This window comes from Eublepharis macularius, chromosome 10 (assembly GCF_028583425.1).
Source record: "Eublepharis macularius isolate TG4126 chromosome 10, MPM_Emac_v1.0, whole genome shotgun sequence".
NCBI classification, from domain to species: domain Eukaryota; kingdom Metazoa; phylum Chordata; class Lepidosauria; order Squamata; family Eublepharidae; genus Eublepharis; species Eublepharis macularius.
The window spans coordinates 19,373,906-19,398,030 of NC_072799.1; the positions used below are offsets into that span (position 1 = coordinate 19,373,906).

At 42.7% G+C, this 24,125-nt stretch overlaps 1 protein-coding gene across 1 annotated transcript in view; it reads right to left on the bottom strand.

The window, feature by feature from the left end:
- Nucleotides 1-1,665: 1,665 nt before the first annotated feature.
- LOC129336744 (broad substrate specificity ATP-binding cassette transporter ABCG2-like) overlaps nt 1,666-24,125 on the bottom strand; it is a 28,649-nt gene continuing 6,189 nt past the window's right edge. Inside the window, exons 5-15 of the mRNA XM_054990059.1 lie at nt 22,876-23,033; nt 22,053-22,204; nt 20,299-20,379; nt 18,386-18,618; nt 14,825-14,907; nt 12,127-12,216; nt 11,265-11,389; nt 8,904-9,058; nt 6,661-6,750; nt 2,810-2,904; nt 1,666-1,813 (exon numbers count right to left, since the gene is read on the bottom strand). Coding sequence (XP_054846034.1) covers nt 1,666-1,813; nt 2,810-2,904; nt 6,661-6,750; nt 8,904-9,058; nt 11,265-11,389; nt 12,127-12,216; nt 14,825-14,907; nt 18,386-18,618; nt 20,299-20,379; nt 22,053-22,204; nt 22,876-23,033 — 1,410 coding nt within the window. The remainder of the gene's footprint in view (nt 1,814-2,809; nt 2,905-6,660; nt 6,751-8,903; nt 9,059-11,264; nt 11,390-12,126; nt 12,217-14,824; nt 14,908-18,385; nt 18,619-20,298; nt 20,380-22,052; nt 22,205-22,875; nt 23,034-24,125) is intronic.

The following is a 24,125-nucleotide window of genomic DNA, read 5'->3' on the forward strand; positions in this document are numbered from 1 at the left end:
CGAGAATCACAGTTCTCTTCATCAGATGCATCTGACAAAAGAGAACAGTGATTCTCGAAAGCTTATGCTACAGTAAAGTTGGTTAGTCTTAAAGGTGCTACTGGACTCTTCTATTTTACTACTACAGACTAACATGTCTAACTCCTCTGGATCTATTCATTTACAAGACATTGCAAGATAGACCAATTCTTGCCTGTTGCAGACTTTGAAAGGGGGATCATTAAGGACTATCAACCCACCTGAGGGTATATTGCTGTTTCATATTCCAAAAGTTCCAGAGAATGTCCTCCCACTTCTGATGAAAAAAATTCCTATTCTCGGAAGAGGCAGGATGGCATTTTGACCCTCTATAGTTACTTTCAGGTGGCTACTAATCCATCCTGCTGCATGGGGTAGGCTACGTCTGGACAAGTCAGACAACGGCTCCTGGGTTCAAAACGTCTGATATAAAGCATCTTCTGCCTAGTTTCTGGAGATAGTTGGAAGGATGCTCCTGTTCTTGCCAGCCAACTTGGGAAGAGGAGCCCTTCTACAGCGTACAGGCATCTACCTGCAACCTGGCTGTGCCTCCTCTGGAGGAATAAGCAATCCTAGTGTTCCATAATGCCATCCTGCCAATTCTGAGCACACCTCCCTCTCTCTCTCCACTCTGTCCCTCTGTGTATCTACTGACTGATAATTCACATTTCCGATGAAGTGGGCTCCAGTCTGAAAGCGTATACTTCAATCAATAGAGAGAGTGTAGTGGTCAAAAGGAGGCATCTTCCCCTGTGGTTGTGAAGCTGTATCAGCTCTGTAGGGGAATTACATAAAACAAGAAATGGCTGTATTTACTCAAAAGGAATACTAGGCTGTTTTCCATGGGTGCCATTAAGAAGAAGGGCAGGGTCATCTTATTTTGCATACAAGTATGTACAATAAAACACTTTGCGTTTAACATTTTGGAGGGGGTCATGTTCCTTGGGTAAATACAGTAGGAAGCAAACATTTATTGGGTTTCCTGTTTCTTGCAAGGTGTGAAAAGCTCTGAATAAGCTGGTTAGCTTCTCTTGCTGGGTGACATACACTAGATGCACAGATTGGAGGCTCTTTCATCGTCTATGGTCATGGGGCAGTTTTCTTCTGGAGCATTTTTGGAGGCTCCTGCTCTAATCTGGGCTCTTCAATGCATAAAATGCAGTGCCCTCGTCAGAGAAGCCCATATTTAGGCCTTACAAACAACAGATGAAGTGATAACTTTCATCTGGGCTGTATCACTTCAGACAACAGGTGGGGACTTGCATGTCTGAATGTGCTTTCACAGCAGCACAAAAACCCTGTATACAGAAAGTTTATCAAGGAGAAAAGCCTTCCTTCTGCTAGTTTTGTACATGAAAGAATCTCTCTCTCTCTCTCTCTCTCTCTCTTTCATCCCATCCCATCCCACCCTTTAAGTCTGAAAGTGGCACAGTCAAAACACAGGTTCACTGCCTTATCTGCTATTCATGAGAATAAGCCCTCAAATATATCTGTGAAGATGGTAGCTTTTGTATCAAATGTAATTCAGTAGAAATTACTTGACATGAACTTGGAGTGCTTTAATCAACAAAATAATACTATACAGATACTACATACTTACTATAAAAGTACAGTATAAGGCCGATCGGGGATGTTTCCCTTACTCGCTCAAGTATATTTTTTCTGAAGTTTCAACTTCATGTATGCAATTGTGAGGAAAATGATTGTCATGCATACAAGAGCCAGGTAATTCTGCCAGATGCCCCAAGGAGTTATGTCGATACCTTGTATTTTCAGATAATCTTCACCAGTGCATCTAACAAGAATTTTTAAAAATCCATTACTAAAAATGCACAGCTCTTAATCTGCCTATATTCTTGTTTGTTGCAAATGGCAGTGTATAGGCCAGTTCAAAAGAACAACAGATTCTGTGGAGACAGAATTTCTCTGCTTCCCATACAAATACCTTTTCCCCACGTGAGTCATTATAAGCAGCCTTCTCCTCATCAAGTGTAGCCTTCCCAGCTGTTCATTTTAATCTTTTACAGGATTTATAAACGCATAATTCTCAGCATTGGACTTACTGTATCCACAGTCTCCCTCTTTTAAATAAGAAAGTCATGGTGGATGTGCATTTTAAAAGCCTTCAATGAATAAAATATCAGTAATTTCCAGAAGGGCAGTCAGAGTCACTCACGGGATATTTTGTGGGAAGTGCACAAGCGTAAGGGGCTTTGGCTTTCCTACCTGCCACTCATCCTTTATGTCATTTTCCTAACCTAAAACAGTCATAGGGCCGTACTGTTTGAGGGAACTTGCATACACATGGGTTTTCCCAACAGGTCCCAAAGTACCTCCTTGAGATTGCTTCAGCCTGGAAAAATGGTGCAAGTGGGAAGGTTATGCGCAGCACAGTTCTGATCCTAATTGGGCACTGCACATGGAGGAACAGAGGAGAATCCACAAGCCATGGGTGAGTGTAGTTTGACACACAGTGGGGACCCAGACCCAACCTGTGTGTTCTTCCTCCCCCTTATTCTTCTTACTGATTTGTAAATAAAGCAAATTCTACAAAACCACCACAAGTCTCTACTGCATGCTCTCCTCTAAAGGAGAGCAGCCCAGGTAAGCTACTCTCCCCAGAATTTCCCACCACTTGGGGAAGCAAGGACTCTGTAACAATATTTTACGTTGCTTACACATCATGCAAGACTATAGTGTGATAATGAACACATAAAGAGATCACAGGTGAAAGAAAAAAATTAAAAGACTTTCAGTTTTTAGCTTACTGTGCAGAGGAATAAACACTTACATTGTAAATGGACTGGGAGTGATACAGGTCACATTGACCCCGGTTGTGGATCCTTTACAAAAGTTGAGACCAGTGAACTCATTGATTTGCAAAGCCTTTGGAGACAAACAAACAATTACTTGCTTGTATTTCCATGCATGCGAGAAGGCTTCCCTGCTGATAAACTCCATTTTGCAAAGCCTTTGGAGACAGACAAACCAAATCACTTGCTTACATCTGCTTGTCCTATTTTGCAGGTTTGAGTGCAAAGCAACATATGCAGGAGAACGTTGTTACACTGACCATTCCTCGGCTAGGGGGGATCCCCTTACTCAAATAACCACAAGATACCCTGTGAAGCGTGCAAGCCAAGCTCTGTCCCCTGTCTCACCATGCGTAGAGCAATGAGGCAGGGATACGGAATAATTAGAAAACGAGTTGATTCCTACCATGCCACTTGGTGAACAGCTGAGCATTCCTCCAATGGAAGAGCCTCAGGGGTCAGAGGAAGGCTCCTGGAATGGAAGGAAAGCACCACCATTCACTGAGTGGAGCAGTGGGATACAACACAGTGTATCAACAGCCCACATGGCATAGGTATTCATGATTGCCGCAACATAGATCAAGAGCTGCTTACTTACTTAAATAAGCAGCTCTTGATTAAAACATGGAATTGCTGCTGGAGGATGTAGCGTTGGCCACAGGTAGAGACAGCTTTAAAAGGGCTTAGACAAATCCATGGAGGAGAGGTCCATCAGCAGCGACTAGCTAGGTTGACTAAATGGCACCTCCAAATTCAGATGCAGTAAACCTCTGAAACCCAGTGCTGGGAAACAACATGCGGGGAAGGCCTTGGCCTCTACGTCCTGTGTGCTGGTCCTCCAGAGCAAGTGGTTGGTCACTATGTGATGCACGATGCGGGTTTAGATGAAACTCGAGTCTGATCCAGCAGGGCTCCTCTTGTTTTAACAACATTATTGGAAAAATTTTAATTAGAATAGATCGTTCAGTTCAAACAATGTGAAAATTTAGTTTTTACTTCTAACAGCAAATCTGCCTGCCCCCTTTCAGTATTTAATAATCTGCTTTGGTAGTACAGAGATATTACAGAGTTGGTAAAACTGCAGAAAAAGGGTAAAGTAAGCAAGATAGTTCAGGGGTTAGAGCATCTTTCCTATAAGGAAAGGCTAAAAAGTCTGGGGCTTTTCTGGAAGGATGGGTACATAACAGAGGTTTATAAAATTATCCCTCTCCCAGAATGTTAGAACTTGGGCCACCCAACAAAGCTGATGGGTAAGAGATTAAGGACTAACAAAAAGAGGTACTTCTTTACTCAATTAGCAATTAAATGGTGACATTCACTGCTAGAGGACATGAGCAGAAATGGTTTTAAAAGGACGTAAGAGAGATTTGTGGAGGACAGGCCTATCAATGGATACTAGCCATGATGCCTAAAGGGAACCTCTCCATCTAGATGCAGTAAACCTCTGAATGCCAATGCTGGTGGAAATATCAGAGAATGGCATTGGTTTCTTTGCCCTGTTTGTTAACCCTCTAGGGTAACGAGTTGGCTGCTGCATAAAACAGGATGCTGGACCAAATAGACCACTGGTCTGATCCAGCTTTGCTTACAGCAGGGCCCAATTCATTGCTGATGTTTGAAAATTTTTAACCCCCATTAATTTTTTTTAAGCCCATAATGTCTTTAAAAAATGCATCTTTGGTGTAATACCATCCAGGAAATAATAAGTAATAATACACATCAACCAATGGAATTTGAAGTCTAGAAAGGTGCTCTGCCATGCAGTTCAAGATATGGCTCACTAGAGGTCAGTGTTTTAACAGATTCAGACTTCCTCAAAGCTCTGATTCATTTCAAACTGGAGATTCTTATTAGAGGCTCAGCTGTAACTACATCTGTAGCAGATAACCTTCACTGAAAAGCAGCCTACCCAACCATTCACTGCAATAAAATGTAGAGATGGCCCAGATGGCATTTCCTCTGAAACTAGGAAAATGATGGAGAATACATTGATCAATGCCTATTAAGTCTTGAAGGCTAAACAGAACTTCCGTGATTAGCAGGATTATACCACTAAATGCCATCTGTGGAGGAAGCAACAATGGGAAGAAACTTTAGCCTCTACACCCCTGCTTCTGGGGTACTTTGCTGACCTATGTGGGGAACAGGATACTGGACTGGATTGGTCTTATCCAGCAGGGCTTTTGAAGCTACTAGGGCCTGCAATGGACAGCTGCAGAAGAGCTTTATGGAATACAAGTGGGAACCTCCCCGTACTGCTGGGGGAGAATTCCATCTGCCCCCCCTCAAGCTGGCTCACCAGACTGCTCATTCACCTGCTGTCTTGCCGGACTCCCTTGCCAGCAATGGCAGCTCCCACTCCTCCCTCACTTACATCACCACCACCTCCACAGCTCCCAGGGTGGTGGGGGGCAGCTCCTGCTCCTTTATTGTTCCCACCTGTACCACCCACCACATGTGAGGCTTGCACAGTAGTGGGGGGGCAGTATTGGTTCCCACTTGTCCTTCTCAGCCTGCCTGCCTGCCTACAGCAGTGTCTGCCATGCGCGATCATTTATCTAGTGGCCATGAGGGGGATGGATGAGGCTTGGGCCAATGAATGTTTGGAGGGGATTTAACCCTCTCACCTTTTAACGTCAGATTTTTCTGCAAACCCAGCCCCCCCCCCCAAGTTTGTAGAAAAATCTGTTTTCTCTCCACATGGCCCCAATCCATGGATTTAATATCCATATATGGTACCACGTTGAGAATTAGATACACTGATGTTCTGTTCATAAGAATTGATAGTGAAGCCCTACTACAGGGCTAGCTTCTGTGAAGACAGAAAGTTTTAAATGAGGATGTTTCTGCACCAGGTGGTTTGCTGCAGTTCAGCTTCTCAGTTTTATCAGGTTCTCCCCCACCCCCTTACACATAGTATCATTTATAGGTCACAGCTCTCCTAGTTTTTCTCTTCTTGCTTCCCCTATGTTTTTTCAGACCATCTTTGCTGCAGTCTGAAAAAACACAGGGAAAACCGGGTGGGGATGATACTGTGTGTAACAGGGTTGGGGGGGGGGTTGCAGTTATGAAGCTGAGCTGCAACAAAAAAAAGTGCAGAAAATTCTCTACTCCCTTAAATGGCTGTAAATTAATTGGAAATATATAAATAAATAGAAGTGTAAATAAGAATTATTTCCCAATATAGATAGGTGACCCCCCCCCGAAGCTGTTAGGTCAGAAAGTATCCTTAGAAATGGCTGACACCTCTGTTCTTCTCCCTCTCTCTCATCTTTTGACTCATCCCTTTCCTTCTATCCATGTTTAGAAAGAGGCAACTGAATTAATGTAAACCAGAGCCATACCTGAAGATGAAAAGGTATGACACAGGAGCATTGCAGTGTGTCTGTGCTTATCTCCAACAACCAGTGAACAGCAATTGTTTTTAGAACTGATTTGTTTGTGAGTTTGTTTTCATGTGTGCACTATAACAAGAATGCTCAGATGAATTTTTTTCCTCTCTCTCTCCTCTCTGTAGGAATTAAAATAACTCTTTTCAAATGTTTAAAATACAGAGGAGGCCCTTCTGTTGAGATTTTTCAAGACAGTACCTTGACACATAAGATAAGAACACTGGAAGCGCCTTGCCAGATCAGACCAATGGTCTGTTGGGACCAGCATCTCAACACTCATAAATAGTCATGGCCAAGGAAAGCCCTGTGGCCTCGGAAGGCATTTCCCTCTCAGTTGCTATGAAGTTGCAGACCAGCTATTGTTTGGTAGAAAGTTCTAGCATGGTTATTTCTTTCAAAAGTGCTGTGAGGGCACACAGAGAACTTTAAATACTTACATTCAGGCCATATCTGGTGATACTAAAATACTGTAGCCACAGCAACCAGGGAGGAATAGTTGTAATATTTACCAACAAGCCAGAGAAAAGCTGTAAATACAGGGAAAAAACTGGGAAAATAGAACTCTTCAAAATGCAGAATTTTGTTCAGGATACTACAAAAATTTAGAATCCAGTGCCCAAAATTTATTTGGATTTCCGTGAAACATGCACATCTGGATCTGTGACTTTTCTATTGCCATGGCCCAATTCTAGGGCTCTGTGGATCAGCAGAAGCTGCCTGTTATTGAGAAGCAAGAATGCAACTACCTTCTGAAGGACAGCAAAGAGAGCCTGAGTTATTATTTTTTTGCCCTTCAGTTCCAATCCTGCAACACTCACGTTTATTTAGATACTTATACCCTGCTTTTCTCCCCAATGGGGACCGAAAGCAGCTTACATTATTATTCTTGCTTCCTTCATTTTACCCTCACAATAAAATCTCTGCGAGGTAGGTCAAGCCAAGAGAGAGCGACTGACTCAAGTTGACCCAGTAGAGTGGGGATTCAAACCTGGGTTTTCCAGATCCTAGTCTGATCTCTAACCACTATACCATGCTGGCACCACATATGCCATAAAGAGATGCCTGCTACATGTGGAAGCTGCAGGGGGCCAGCACACAAAATTCAGAAGTGGGTAAACCATTTGCATCAGTGCTTACAAGTAGGCAAGTCTATGCTGGTGTGACTGGAGTCCTACAACCTGTCTACTTTCACACGGTATGTGGTTTTGTGCATCCAGAGCAGATCACTTGTTCTGTTCTCCTTATCACTGCCAGATGTATTTTGTTCTGAAGCACAAGAGAATTCCGTGTTCAGTTGGCACAGAAACTAATGGAAAGCGGTTCGGTGGGATCATTCCAGTATCTTTAACCAGGGGTCATTTCGTAGAAAAATAGCTGGAGGAACTCATTAGCATAACTCATTAGCATATGCCACGTCCCTTGACATCACTGGAAGTGTGTCATTGGCATAACTGATTTGCATATGCCACACCCCCTGACATCACCTATCCTGGCTGTTTTGGACCCAATCCTGGCCATTCAGGGCCAAAATTGGGCCCGAAATGGCAAAAAGGGACTGAAAATGGCTGAAAAGGGGCCCAAAATGGTCAGGATTGGGCCGCTGCTGAGTGGGAGAGTGATCCACCACCCATCAGAGGCCTGATCCAGGCCGTTTCGGTCCCAATCCAAGCTGAAACGGGCCCAAAATGGCCGAGAGTCAGGTGGGTGGGGCCACCTGACATGTGACCTCTTTGGGGAACTGCCAGAACTGTGTTCCTGCACGTTCCCCCTCGAAATGAGCCCTGGCTTTAACACTGAAGAAATTTATAATGTTTCATAAGCTAAACTTTGCTAAAGGAGTTACAAATACAGTAATTAAAGTCCATGGTATGAGGCAGCAAACGGGTGGGAGGATGGTGCAGTGGGGGGTTGGATCAGCCCCAGCGTTAATCTATGTGAGGTAGATATACAGTATAATTAAACATTCATCTTAGAAAACCCTAGGGCAATGTAGGTCACTATAGTGGATAGGAGGCCAATGGAGGGAAGATAGGCGCCATTGTATGTGGAAGGTGCCACGCTCAATCATGGAGAAACTACACTGGGGCGCAGGTTATTCCTCCTTGCTGCCCCCTGGTGGCCCTAGTCATTAGGAATCTAGCGTGTTTCAAGATGCAGAGCTCCACACTTGATTCAGTTTCTTGGTGGCACTGGAGAGCAGTGGAACTTTGGATAATGGAAGTAATGTTGGGAAAGAGCTCTGAGACTTACAGGGAGTTAGAAAAAAGATCCTGCATCTAAGGTGGACAACAGCATAGATTAAAATGTTATTTTAAAAATTAAAATATTAAAACGGGGCAATTGGGAAGTTAAAATGGGCCAGAAACAAGCCCAGCTGTTTGCTGCAAGGGGCACTCAGCTCAGACCCTTCCGCAGTAATAACATCTGGGTCCTGCTTAGAGATCTGAAGACCACTGAAAGCCAGGCCAAGCAACGCCAGCAGCATTGGTGGAGCTGCTGGGGCTTGGTTCTGCTTGTCCAGTGGCCTCCAAGGAAGATGCCCATGAGGAACTTTCCCTGGAAATTAAATGGCCTGTCCGCCCTAGAAGACAGAACCCCCATTAAGTAGCAGCAAAGTGAAAGCCGCATCAAGGACTCCTCAAAAGACACATTTGAAAGGAAGGAATGACCCAGCACTCACAATCATAAAAACAAAACAAATGTTGATGAGGAGGTTTGCAACCGATGAGATGCTTTGTCCCGTTGCGATCGCTAGAGACAGCGAACTAGCTGCATAGGCGATCAGTATAAGGGTAATCATCATGACAAAGAAGGCTTGTGCAGTAGGCTTGAATCCTGAACAAATGAGGGGGGAAAATTCACAACAGCATTTTAAGCAAGTATTGTTACTCATTTGCAATGCAACTCTGCACAGCGCCCCCATCACATTGCACTGCTGATATCACAGCTTGCTTTTATTTGCCAGTACAATGTATACTAAAAAGAATATATAATGCAACAACTAGTATTCCCACAGGCTAAATCCATGACCCATGAAGTTGTCAGAGAAGCCTGAGTACTATCTACCTTTCACTTCTTGTCAAAGCATCCATTCTTTTAGGTTCCAAACACTTCATTATTTTCATGCCCATGCTCTTGGTGTTCACCTGTTCTAACTACATTGTGATCTTGATTCAATAAGAAGAACCATATGTGCAAAATGCAGCCTCAGCCAGACTGTGTTAATACCATTATCTGTTTAGTGGGGGGGAGGGGACTGCGAGGACTACCAGTACAATCCCAAGCAAAGTTACACTTCAGACCACTGACTTCAGGTGTAACCCTGCTTAGACTCAAAACAGACGTGACGAAATACCTAGATTCAACTCGTGTTCTCTTACCTAAAGGTTTGTCGGGAAGTGTAGGCGTCCTTGCAGCTTAAAGTTTAGCATTTACAGAGCAGCAGGGAGAGAAGTGCAGGTGTCCTTGCAGCTTAAAGTTTAGCATTTACAGAGCAGCAGGGAGGGAAGTGCAGGCGTGGGGCGCCTTTCCTCCCATTCTCAAGGTGCATCACAGCATTTTCCCTTCCCCTCACCCGGCCTGGCCCTGCAGAGCAATGCCTGGCTGCACCGGGAGACTTTAAGCTGCAAGGACCCTTGCACTTCCCTCCCTGCTGCTCTGTAAATGCTAAACTTTAAGCTGCAAGGACGCCTACACTTCCCGACAAACCTTGAGGTAAGAGAACACGAGTTGAATCTAGGTATTTCATCACGTTTGTTTCGGCTCTTAGACTGTCACTGTAAATCTAACCCACTGTTCTTCCTCTGAACACAATCTGGCAGGGGCATATACAGGGCTTTTTTTCTGGGAAAAGAGGTGCTGGAACTCTGTGAGTTGCCCTCAGAGAAAACAGCCACATGGCTGGTGGCCCCGCCCCCTGATCTCCAGAGAGAGGGGAGTTTAGTTTGCCCTCCGTGCCGCTGAGTGGCGCAGAGGGCAATCTAAACTCCCCTCTGTCTGGAGATCAGGGGGCGGAACCACCAGCCATGTGACCATTTTCAAGAGGTTCCAGAACTCCATTCCACCGCGTTCCCGCTGAAAAAAAGCCCTGGGCATACATATGTTTATGCACTTCCAGCTCCTGGACTGGATGAGCAGCCTGAAGAAAATATCTATTCAGCCACCCATCTTGCATTTTTAGATTAGGATCCTAATGCCCTGTGCCTAAGCACATCACTTGGAACTTCCACTGCCCAGAGTTATCCTGAAGGCATCTACAGGAAAGATGAGAATGCTGTTGCAAATTAAAGAAGACCTCACAGCAGCACTGTAACATAGCTTCCTGTTGATGGCTGACGTAAATCAGTGCTCTTTACCTTATGTTTGTTTAAGCTGGAAAAGAGAAGTTCACCTTTTCTGACTTAAACATATATATATGTTAATAGAACAACAAATGAAATTATATAGATCAACTCTGTTTCATCTTTCATTCCACTTATACAGGACAATATTCTAAACCACCTGAACACCTAGATTGGGATATATTTATGACTTACTTGACACACAAGAGACCTCAGAAAGTGAAATTAACAGTGCAATCCTAAGCAGGTCTACTCAGACTCCTACTGGAATCTACTCAATGGGGCTTACTCCCAAAAACACGTTCTGAGGATTGCACAGTAAATGTACCAGTTTCTGACTGTAGATGAAATGGTATGTTTCTGAATATCCCCCCCACAACTTTTTAACGCTTGCGCTGCAACTAGAAACTAGCACTGTGGGGAGTGAAGTGGGCAAGAACCTAATGTGATAGTTTTCTACCTTCAGGCAGTTAAAATGGACAAGCATTTTTTAAAAAAATATTCTCCACTTGCTGCCTGATGTGGTTCAGTCCATCGTAATACCTCATTCTGCTGGCATGCATAGATCAAATCTATATTACCCACCTGTTCAGAATTAACATATCAAACAGAAAACAGGGAGAGGGAAAAGAAAAGGAAAATCACAGTCCTGATACCTATGTAGAGAGGTGAGAGAATGATTACTTTGGTGGAAAACTTGCCTATTATGAAATAATTTAAACAGGTGAAGATGATCCCAGGTAAAGTCCTCATGGGTATCACATCAGCTATTATCTTTGAGAAGAAATATGCAGACACTCTGTAGTAACCGCTTATGTATTCATGCCTGCAATACAAAATATATAATAATATTCAGGACTGGGATTGGTGGAATAAAAAACCAATCAGCCCATTAAAAAAATTTCTAAATCCTGTTCAGACCCTGAATCATCTGACAGCTATTTTCCAAGCAGAGCTTGCTGATAATACCACATGTGAAATATCTGGTTTGGTAAAATACAAACTCATTCCTATGAAACATATGCAGAAAAACTCAGAGGGCTGGACCCAGTGCACAATTTCCACTAGCACTTGAGCTCTTGTACTCGAGCAAGAAAAAGACCGTGGTAGTTGCTTGTGCAAAGCCAGACTTACTGTATCTCCACTTGCATTTCAGCTTGTGCAACCCATTTCTGGGCACTATAATATATAGGAAGAAAAGTGCTAGGTGTGCGCAAAATCTTGTGCAAGCAGAACTGTATTAAGTCTGTTTACATTCTCATGTGTGCATTGCTGGATCTAACACATAGTGGGGGAGGGGGGGAAGATCCCCAAACAAAATTCCCCAAGTGCGGTTTCATTCTTTCCAGACTATATTCCTCCCTCCTCCCTCAGCCCATACTACCCCAAGGTGAGCTTTTTCACCTGGGACATCTGTGTCACCCTGAAAAGGAGCAAGAAGGATTTCATCCCCTTTGAGAGCCAATGTGTGGCAAAATAGCCCTGTAAGGTTGCAAATAGATAAGACCGCTAAAAGATGAATCAGCAGAAGCATGGCATCCTGCCACATACAAATTTACCTACATAAATATCCTTTTCTCTGTGATAAAAAGTTCAACCGTCGTAACGCTATTCAAACACTGATTGGTTGTCAAGAAGAATAAAGCTCCAGCTCTAGAGGAAAACACATACACACAAAAATTGAAGATTAGAAAAAATGTGTCCCAAACATTTTAACCAACAAGAGAGATGGGTGTATGGTGTGGTTATACAATAGTAACAGTCAGAAATACATTGACCGGGCCTGTGGAAACAAAAGGCACGAGCTACTGGAAAGTTGTCCTGTGTAACTACATTAAGACTGCTTCCACACAGTGTTGTGAAGGAGCTTAAAGAGTGGGAAATGAAAGAGGCACTTCATTCTAGCACATTACCACAGCGGCAATGAAGGAAGTGTCTACATAAAAAATCAGACCCTCTCCACCCACCCAGTTTAAGCAGGAGAGTCTCAGGAACACCCCAGGTCATGGATGAGAAGGAATATGGCATCATGTGCAAAAAGCTAAGGGCTTCCTGCTTTCAATGCAGGGAAAACATTTCCATGTGGAAGCAACTTAATGGAAAATTTGTGGAGTGTAAACTGAGGTGCCCCTGAAAGGGAAGCAGCATGATAAAGAGCAGATCACACAGCAATGGCTGCTGCAAATCAATATATCTGTTTTTCCGCATGGCCAAATCTGTGGATATTTAAATCCAGAGACTGGAGTCATGATGAACAAACAGGATAGATTTCCTAAAAAACCTGAAATCTTTTTTTTAAAAAATTACCACCACCACCACCCCCATTCATAGAAGCAGAAACTGTACCTTTAAGAAATGAATGAATTTCTGCAATGACCATTGTGGGGGTTGCTAGTATGGTTGCCAACTTCCAGGTGGGTCCTGGAGCTCCCTCAGAATTACAACTGATCTCTAGACTACAAGGATTACTTCCCCTGTATAAAAATGGCAGTTTTGGAGGATGAACTTTATGGAATTATATCTCACTGTGGTTCTTACCAAAACTCCACCCTTCCCAGGACCTACTGATCTCCAGAAATTTCTCTGTCTGAAGTTGGCAACCCTAGTTACTAGCAGGGATCCCAGGTCCCCCAATGGGGGCAGGGGATCCTTCGCTCCCACACTCCACCCCCTGCCACCACTCACCTGGATGGCAGGGGAGAAAGGCAAAGGAAAAGGCCTCCTGGGCACACCCAGGGCTGTGATGACATCACTCCCAGGAGTGACATCACCGCACCACCCTGGAAATGTACATGTGTTTTGCGCATGCACGAAGACAAAAGGAAAGGTGAATGCCAAATCCTCCCCTTGCTGCCAAGAAAGTAAAGGGACCTAGCAACCACAACAGTATTGCCAGCCTTCAAGCCTTGGTAGTAAAAGGCAGGGGGCGGGCCTGTGTCTGGGCTTTTTGTTATCTTTGAAGGAGAATTCAATAGCACAGGACCTGACAGCAACCATCAGGTGACTTGTTGCCATGCAATTTGCATGACTCACCCAAGACTGGCTGCTCACTACTGTTCAACAGTAGAACTCAGGTTCAAATCACCACTGTATCATGGAAGCTCACTGGGTGACCCTGGGCCAGTTACATTGCGTAACCTACCTCACAGGATTCTTGTAAAGATAAAATGGAGGAGGGGAGAATGATATAAAGTGATTTGGGTCCCCATTGTGGATAAAAGTGGAATATAAATGAAATAAATAAATAAATATAGCCAAATATGGTGGGGCAGATAAAAGATAGATTGCTGGCTGGGAAAGAAAGAAGGAAGATCATCAGGAGAAGAGAAAGAGGAAATAGTGTGGGGAGGGGAATACAGGAAAAACTGAAGTGCCCTCTGCACTTCCTTGCAGGTTTGGCACCACACAACAGGGCCCAGTCTGGCAGGTTTTCTCAGGTAGAAGCTGCCAGGGGGGTGAAAGGTAGGAAACCTGACGACAGGGGGGAAGATAAAGGTTGGTTGTTGTGGGTTTTCCGGGCTGTATTGCCGTGGTCTTGGCATTGTAGTTCCTGACGTTTCGCCAGCAGCTGTGGCTGGCATCTTCAGAGGTGTAGCACCAAAAGACAGAGATCTCAGTGACACTGAGAGATCTCTGTCTTTTGGTGCTACACCTCTGAAGATGCCAGCCACAGCTGCTGGCGAAACGTCAGAAACTACAATGCCAAGACCACAGCAATACAGCCCGGAAAACCCACAACAACCATCATTCTCCGGCCGTGAAAGCCTTCGACAATATAAGATAAAGGTTGTCTGTTAAATGGGATGGAGAAGGAGAATGGGATGGAGAAGGAAGCAGGAAATGAGAAGAGGCTAAGGGGGCTTTCTGGAAAGGAAAAGAACAAATGGTGGTGGAGAGGAAAATGAGATGCCCTTATGTGGGGGTGGGGGACCAACAGCCATCTTCTTTTTCCACAGGTGTTTTGTGCCTTCCAAAAGGGTGCCATAGTTTGAGTGTTTACACTCTGATGTTTTACTCTGCCTTCGGTTCCTTTCTGCAGCCCTGTTTCTGGGAGCATCCACATAACATTGTCCTCTACTCAGGCTTCTTCTATGCTTTTCTTCCCCACTTTCCTGCAATCTTTCCCAAAACTGGTTTGCTAGCATCTTTTTTGAAGCATCACAGTAAAATAAAAGCACCTTTGGACTAGGGATCCAAGGAAGGAAGGAAGGAAAAGTTCGATTATATTCTTGTTTGTAATGTATTTCTCACATTTACTAACCTATTCTGAATGCCAGTGATGTCATTTTTAACACTGGCAAACATAATTCCAATGACTATTCCCAGAACAGTTGTAATACATATCTAGGAAGAAGAAAAATCAAATTAACAACATGCTGCCTTAAGGGAGGAAGGGGGGGAGAGCAATATTTGAAAATGTACATAACTTGGGAAAGCACGTTTCATTTCCTCAAAAAGAGGAACCCCTTTATTCTGACTGATATTTGACAGTACAGATGTCCTAGTGGAGTACGACAACCTCCTTGGACTTTGTCCAGTTCAGACATAAAACCAGGAAGGTACAGATCCAAGAAAGGAGGAGGGCAATACTTTCACTGAAGCCAGTGGGAAATACTAACGAAACAGAATTATGAAAACAAAACAATAATGAAAGAAACCATAACAAAAGAAAACCATATGAAACAACCCCATAAAGAAACAGTCCCATACACAAGTCTAGCATGTCTGGGTAACTCGTTAAGATGGTCTTCGCACCACACACAAGGGTGCCCAACCTCTAGGTGGGGCCTGGGGATCTCCCAGAATTACAATTGATCTCCAGTCTACAAAGATCAGTCCCCCTGGAGAAAATGGCTGCTTTGGAGGGTGATTTCTGTGGCATTATATCATGCTGTGGTCCCCAAACTCCCCCATCCTCAAGCTCCACCACTAAATCTCCAGGAATTTCCCAGCTCAGAGTTGGCAAACCTAAACACTCATTCCCCACTAAGGACTACCCCTACACTGCGAACTAATATAATGGCTAGAGTAAACTAGGACAGGAGCAACCTGGGACTGACTCCTCCACTCCACCCCTTATTTATTTTAATTTATAGTCCATTTTTCTTACTGGGTCTGAAGGAGAATTAGAAGTATGATAGAACACTTCAGTCAATCAGCAAGTGGATTACAAAATATGACAACGTTTCAGTCTTACAGCAAAGATTCCTAGTAAAACATAATAATACAGTGTGGCTGGAACTGAAGACCAGGGACAGGGAAAAGAACACATTATCTCTGACAGAGGTCACATTTCAAGCCGATCCATTATATCACAGCTCTACTCCTCTACAAAAATGCCCTCTTGAACAATTCTGTTTTGCACATTATTCAGAGCTATAACAGTATGGGGGCCTTCCTAAGACCCTCAGGCAGACAATTCCATACGGTGGGAGCCGCCACAGAGAATGCAAGTGAACAGGCACGTACTGATTATACCTATTTGCAGGATGGCACCTTCAGAAGGCCTGGCTCTGATAAGTGAAGTTGTTGCAGCAGAACATAGCATGAAGATGACTGGGTGACTTTGTGACAGTCACTCCTCCCTCAGCCTAACCTACCTCACAGGGTTGTTGTGAGGATAATTAATTAATTCAATTTACAATAATAAAATTGCACTCTATTTTACTCTGTCCTAAGAATTAGGAAAAGAGATGAAAATCTCAGGCAAGATGATGGTAACAAGCTGTTCAGCATGGTTTAAGGCACGAGGAGCTGCATGAATCTTAACACCAACATGCATTTGCTTACATGGTACCACAGAGCTAAGGACCTGTTGAAAGGACCAAATGTCAGGGATAATTCTACTGCTAAGCCAATTGAAGTGGGAAACAAAGATCATATCAAGACCAATATAAGAAGATTAGCAAACAGGGTTTAATGAAATGTGGGGTCTTTCAAGACTGTACTGCAAATCCATCCTTAATGAGGTTAGGGAGATATAAATGATTGTGAGAAAAAAGCCAGGGCCATTAACCCTGGACGTTTGTAAAGCTCTTAAGATCATAATCCTTGTCACAAGGTCAAGCTTTTACAAAGCAATTAATAGGGATCCCTATAATATCAACATCCACAAAAAGCTTTTAGCTTCACACACTCTGAAGAGATGACCAGCTATCACTTTTTTAAAAAACTGTTGCAGATTTTGTAGAAAACATGTAACTGGAAGGATCAGGCATTCTGCAAAGTCTGATGCAAATGCAACTTACCAGGCAAATTTACCTTTTCAACTCCCTCGAACAGCGATGAGGCAAGATCATGATCGGATTGCCTTAACTGCTGTTGTTGAAGTTTATGCCAAGCAGCTTTGTGCCTGCTCAGTAAGCACTTATTTTATCGGACCAGGTTATTGCAACTTTTCTGAAGTGCTTGCCGCAGTTACCAAAAAATTGGCACAAATGCACCATTACACTATTTCTGCCATGCCTAGTGCCATGGTAGAAGGCTAATTGGCTCAAAATCAGTAAGCAGAGGGTAGGGGGATGGTTTAATTATGGCAACAAGCAGGCATGGAAGGCAGGAATCATATCTCAACCCTGTGCTGAAAGATCTGCATTTGTTACACATCTGTTTCTGGGCATAATTCAAAGTGCTGGTTCTTTACCTTTAATGCCCTGAATGGCTTGGGATCAAGGTACATAATGGACCATGTCCTCCCAAACTATTCAGCCTGCCAGTTAAGATCTGACTCTCTTCTTTTCCTCAGCTGGAGCTGCCTCGGTCCTCTCCACCCAAAGCAGGACTCATGTAACACACCTAGCACTTTTTTTATAAACACAGCAAATAACCTCCTTTTTATCAGAGTATTTTGGGACTTCTTACAAGTCAAGGTTTTTAAAACTATAAAATTTGAAGTGCCATTAGGAAATGTACCGTTCATCACTGTTCAGTTAGCTTTTTCTTTTTCTTTTCTTACAGAATTAAGTCCAAAATGAAAGAAGCGTGTGTTTTTTTAAAAGGAACAGACAACAGAGATCAGTTCCCCTGGGGAGAAAATGGCTGCTCTTGGAGTATGGACTCTATGGCACTACATTCTGCTGAGGTCCCTCCCCTCCCCAAAGTCTCCAGGAATTTCCCAATTCAAAGGTAGTAACCCTACCTGGCACCTACTTTACTTTCTTATAAGTGCCAGGCTAAAACACATCCTTTTACCTAGGCTTTTAATTAGGGGTTTTATCTTATCAGCTTTTTAACGGTCTGTTCTGTTTTTTTGAATGGTTTTTATCCTGCTAAAGTCCAAATGCTCATGTTTTAATGACTTGTACTTTAATATTGTGATTTTTAACTGTAAGCCACTCAAGCAGTACTCTGAAGAAACAGCACGGAAATACTCTAAACAAATAAATAAATAGTTCATTTAAGGAAAACAAGATGATATCCATACTTCAACTTTAAAGGGTCTAATAACAGATCCTAGGTGAAGTTTGATTTGTGTAACAGTGTTAGACCCGTTCTCCCCAAATGGCCCTGATCCAAACCAAAGCCCACACAGCTGAATGCATTCTTGTTTTAAATCTCTGGAAAGTATCCCATCACAGATCTCCTATTAACTCATCTATTTTGATCCTGAATACTTTGACATTTAAACAGGTTCGACATCAGTTCACATTTCTAGTGCAGACATACCCCCAAACACTTCAGAGAGAATACACTGCACATCCCATAATGTATCAAACATCATTCTTCCCACAAGACTTTGATATTTAAATTCAAAGCATTTTCAGAAAGAAGTCAGCTGTATTACTCCCTACCTAATAATAAGTTTGATCAAAAGAAAGGCTACCTGAGCTGTGGAGTTTTGTGGATTGCCTATCAAATTTTTAAAGGTGCGCTTGGACACCCACTTGAGCTGATGACAAAAGGAAGTGGAGTATGGAATAAGATGGTAAGATATCTTTCTTTTTTTATTTTCTGAAGACACCTCCTCTAATTCTTCTTTCATTTTTATGTATTGAGCACATCGGGAATATTGCTGGGCTAACATGATTGCAACTTCTCCTTCAGGATTTCCCTGGTCTGATTCAAATGGGGAAAAAATGAAAACAACAACAGACGATTATGCTGCGAGTCAGTGACAAAATTAACTCATAAAGTTTGTGTACTTGGAAGTATATTCGACGGTGAACAAATGATGGGAATTATTAGAAGGGGTTTAAAAATAAAATGGCCAATATTATAATGCCCTTGTACAGAGCGGTCTCATCTGGAATAATGTCTGCAGTTCTTGTCCCCATGTTTTAAAAAAGACATTGAAGAGCTGGGAAAAGTACAAAAGAGGGCAGCCAAGATGATTAGGGGTTTGGAAGACCTTTTGTACAAAGAAAGGCTGAACGGCCTGAGATTCTTCAGTTTAGAAGAGATGGCTAAGAAAGGACATGATGGAGGCTTATAAAATTATGCACGGGGTAGAGAAAGTAGAAGGATTTTTTTCTAACTCCCAAAATACAAGAACTTGAGGGCATCCAATGAAGCTGATGGGCAGTAGACTGAGGACAGACAAAAAGAAATACTTCTTTACATGAGTGATTAAGATGTGGAATTCGTAAGCAGAGGATTCGTAAGTAGTGATGGCTGCAGGTATAGAAAACTTTATAAAGGAACAGATTCATGGAGGATGTCTATCTGTGGCTACCAGCCATGGTGACGAAAGGGAACCTCCACATTCAGAGGCAGTATACTTCTGAATACTAGTGCCAAGAGGCAATTTCAGGGGAAGGCCTTTGCCTCTGTGCTCTGTTGTTGACACTTCATAGTAACTGGTTGGCCACTGTGTGAGGCAGGATGCTGGATTACTAGATGGACTACTAGTTTGAGCCAGCGGGTCTCTTCTTATGTTATGATAGCATTCGGAGACTTGTAGCTAAAGTGCAGCTACTAGTGCCATGGTCCATGGCAAATACTTTTTGTGTACCTCCATAATTTCTGGTTCAACTGGTTTTGCAGGCAGGTTTTCATCATGTTCCAAGCTCCGCCAAGGAAAACAAGCCTGAAAGAAGCCAGTAGAAGACCTGCATAGGTTTTACTATGACTTATTGAGCCCAAGAGGAAGAATATATTTCCACTACTACCTATTTTGTGTTCAGATAATTTAGTGTATCATTTTTAATCTCTCATGGAGACTTTTAAAAAGGGGACGAAAAGACGACATTGGAACCTTTGAGCAAATATCATGTGTGCTAATTTGTCTCTGCTGCAACCATGCTTCCTCTTGCACTAGCACTTCCATTTGCACAAGGCTCACTGAAAACATTTGTGCAAACAGAAGTGCTACCACAAAAGGAAGCAATCTCCAGAGCAGAGACTATCTAGCATGCAATTTGTTCACAGTATCCAAGCCAACATTTTCCGAGGCTGTGGCAAGATTTATGGAACAATGGCATTCATTCATTATTTTTTTACCATAAAAATTATTCTTGGGATCAAGTGCACGGGCCAACAGATGTACAGCAGCAAGTATGACAATGTGTTTAGTAGACCAGATCTATCATGGCTTTTGAAACATCTGTCCTCAATGGAATTTGGTATGTATATATGTATTTTTGTACTTTTCTAATTTTAAAAAGTTTTCAAAGGCTGCCTGCACACACACAGTGAGGATTCTTCATGCCCTTGCTGTGGCCACTGTAAATCAACTGCTTCCACAAGGTATCAAAAGATTTTCCGCATCTGTACCTGTAGTACTAAAGCCAGTTTTACTAGCTGCAACAGCAGTAGAGTCTCCATTAATGATATCCATGAAAAAATCAGCAGGATTGTTGTATGCTTCACAGACAAAACCTGTAAAGAAATGGCAGGTCATTTATAAAACTGTCGATTGTGCAAACCTGTCCTGAAAACACACACAGGCGTTTCAGAATGCTTAAGAAGCTAATTCTTAAGCCTTAACAATGCCATGAGGCCCCTTCAATTTAGATTTTGATTTTTTTCCAATCTTTCCTACTAGGAGTATGGTGTACCATATATACTTCTGCTACAACCACCAGCCATTTTATCTTTACTACAACAATGGGACATAGATTATTTGTTTAAAATATTTATACTTCCACCCAGGGCTTTTTTTCTGGAAAAAGAGTTGGTGGAACTCAGTGGGTTGCCCTAGGAGAAAATGGTCACATGGCTGGTGGCCCCACCCCCTGATCTCCAGACAGAGGGGAGTTTAGATTGCCCTCTGCACTGCTCGGCGCAGAGGGCAATCTAAACTTCCCTCTGTCTGGAGATCAGGGGGCGGGGCCACCAGCCATGTGACCATTTTCAAGAGGTTCCGGAACTCCGTTCCACTGCGTTCCCCCTGAAAAAAAGCCCTGCTTCCACCTTTCCATATATCTGAGGAAGCTTACAACAATAAGAATGCTAACAACAGTAAAGCAATAAAAAAGGATAAAAGGATAAAAAGTAGCAGCAAAAACACAAGACAACAGAATAGAACAATTTAAAAGACAATTCAAAAGAGCATCAGACAGAAATTTAGGATATCATTAAAATCCTAAAACAGCCAACATAGTAAAAAAAAGCCAGTTAAAAGAACCATGGGATAAAAGTGCAACAATATAACAAAACAATGAATAAATTTCTCTAGTGGGAAGGTATCTAAAAGGTTTGGGAAAATAAAAATGTCTTCACCTGGCAGCTAGTAAATTTGGCACTAGATAAGGCTACTACTACTAAGTTTCTGGGTAGCTACTACAGACTAACATGGCAAACTCCTTTGAATCTTTATACAAGCAAACTGATCCCCACACCAAAAGGACCTGTCTGCATCTCCATATCAAAGGAGTTGTTTACATCCCCCCTCTCCTCCTTCCCCCCTTCCCCCCACCCCTCTCCTCCTCTATATTTGGCCAGTTTCCTTCTGCCCTCCATGCATCTGACGAAGAGAACGTGATTCTCGAAAGCTTATGCTACAATAAAATTGGTTAGTCTTAAAGGTGCTACTGGACTCTTTTTGATCTTGGAAAAAATAGCTTCCTTGGTGGGTGGAATCTATGGCATTATATCCCACTAAGGTCCCTCCCCTCCCTAAGCCCTTCTACCCTCAGGCTACATCCCTAAATCTCCTGGAATTTTCCAACCCAGAGTTGCAAAACTTAGTAGTATAGCAATTAGACCAAGACAGACAACTGGCCCAATGCCACCCAATAAGCTGGCCCAATGCCACCCAATAAGCTCTGACCATTAATTATTAGGGACGGCAACATCTAGGTGGGAGCTGGTGATCTCTCTTATAGCTGATCTCCAGCCAGGCTTACTCAGCCCCTCACAAGGCTGTACCCCCAAATCTACAGGAATTTCCAACTGAATTTTTTTGCATAAAAATCACATAGTATAATGGTTTGTACTTTCAAATCTCACAATTAGTGAGATTTTTGTAGAAATGAGTGTCTGTGGGGTTTTCTGCAACCAAATGACATTTATGAAATACTATTTTAGTCAACACACCATACAAAACTCACCAAGAGATCTGAAGTATGGCAGAGCTTTATCAGCCAGGCCGTGATACACAAGTTTTCCTGCAGCAAGTAACGTTAGGCTGTCAAATAATCTGAAAATAGAGTATCTGGGCTGATGGATTGAAAAAATAATTGTTTTCCCACTCACCGACATCCTTAAATGCAACACAGAAAAGATAATTAACTGAAGCAATTACTCTTTGTTTTTAATACTGTGAATCATTCATAATATCTATACATGAGACTTTAAATTAAAACATCTAGGTGAGATGTTTTGCACTTCAAAAGAAAACCCCTTGGAAAGAATAATCACAGAATTACAGGGACTTAGTAGTTTTAAATGTCTAAAGGGGGGATTCAAAGAGACTCAATGAGGGCTGAGCATGTTCATTGATCTTGGAATGCTGAGAGCAGTTGAGAGTAATTAAAAAACAAAGATACAATTAAAACTGGCTTGCTCAAGCCTCAGAGGGAACCTCCATATACAGAGGCAACAAATCTTGGAATACCAGTGTTGAAAGGTAGCATTAAGGGAAGGCCTTGGCTTTTACCTCCTGTCTGTCTGGCCCTTCAGGGCAACTGTTTGGCTACTTTGTGAAACAGGATGTTGGATTAGATGGATCTGATCCAACAGGCTTCACTTATTTTCTTAAATTCAAAGAGCTTGTTGTATCATGGAAAGAGAGCGATCCATGTCAGCAAGGGTTTATTTCCTTGCAATTCCTCCCAAGCTCTCAATTTATGATGTATAAATTGCAATCTGCACTCATCCAGGAAGCACATTTCTGCCAATAATGTGCAACGCCTAACAGTCTAGTGCAATCACCTTTTTAAGAGCTCCATGACAGCATTGGCAGTGCTGGAATCCAATCCAGTGGTAGGTTCATCTAAAAACAATATTGGAGGGTGTGTAATGAGCTCTAGTCCAATACAGACCCTTTTCTTCTCCCCGCCAGATATTCCACGAGTAAACTGAGTGCCAACCTAATGCAGGAGAAGAAATCTCAAAAGTGACGTTCTTTGGGCTGTAATAAAATGCTTAAAAACTAGGAAGATATTTTAGTTAAAACTAGGAAGGCATTTCATTTAAATATGATTTACAGCATATACACACCTCACCCGTTCACTGGTTCTGGTACCCAAGAAGACTTAACATATTAAAAAGTGACTCAAACAAAGGTAATTCTGTTGGAAACTAAAAACAAAAAGGTCTTGAGGCAACTTGCCACTTCCCAAGAGACTTGCTTAAGGCAGTTCACAAAGTAAAAACAATACAATAAAATAATAAAAACAATATAAGAATGATCAATATTAAAATCAATCCACAAAAACCATGCCTAAATGACAGTGAGGAAGGTGCCAAGTGACCCTCTGGGGAAGAGAATTTGAAAGGGAAGGGACCACCACTGAAAAGGCCCTTTCTTTAGCTGCCATCCACCTGATCTCCGCAGGCAGGTGCACAAAGAGCCTAGTGTGGAAAGAGGATCTTAACTGGTGGCTGGGCAGTACAGGAGGTGACAGTCATTGAAGTACAACAGCCCTAAGTTGTTTTGAGTCTTAAAGGTAAGCAGGACTTTGAATTGTGCCTAGAAACAGGCAGGCAGCCAGAGGTTTTATTATCCCAGTACCCAGACTCCGTCACTCAGTGGCACAGTATCTGCTATTTGCATGCAGAAAGTCCTGGGTTCAGTGACCGGCATCTCCATGATGTCTGATAAAGATCGGACAAGAACCCTCCTTCAGGGGAAGTGGAGCGTAGAAATTAGTCTAGCGGATAGAAGGGTTGACAGACTTATAAAAGGTATACAGGAGATAAAAGTGCATAAATTCAGAGAGCTGGAATTGAAATTCTACACGAAGTGGTATAGAACCCAGGCTATATTAGCTAATATGTTCTCAAGACTAAGTTCAAACTGTTGGCACTGCAGAAACGGGAAAGGATGGTACTCCCATATGTGGTGGGAGTGTGCAGAGGTTAAAGCTTTTTGGGAGAAGGTAACAGAGCAACTTTATAAGTTCTTCGCAATAAGACCAAAGATAGACCTAGAATTGATGTTAGGTAGTACTTTAGGTCAT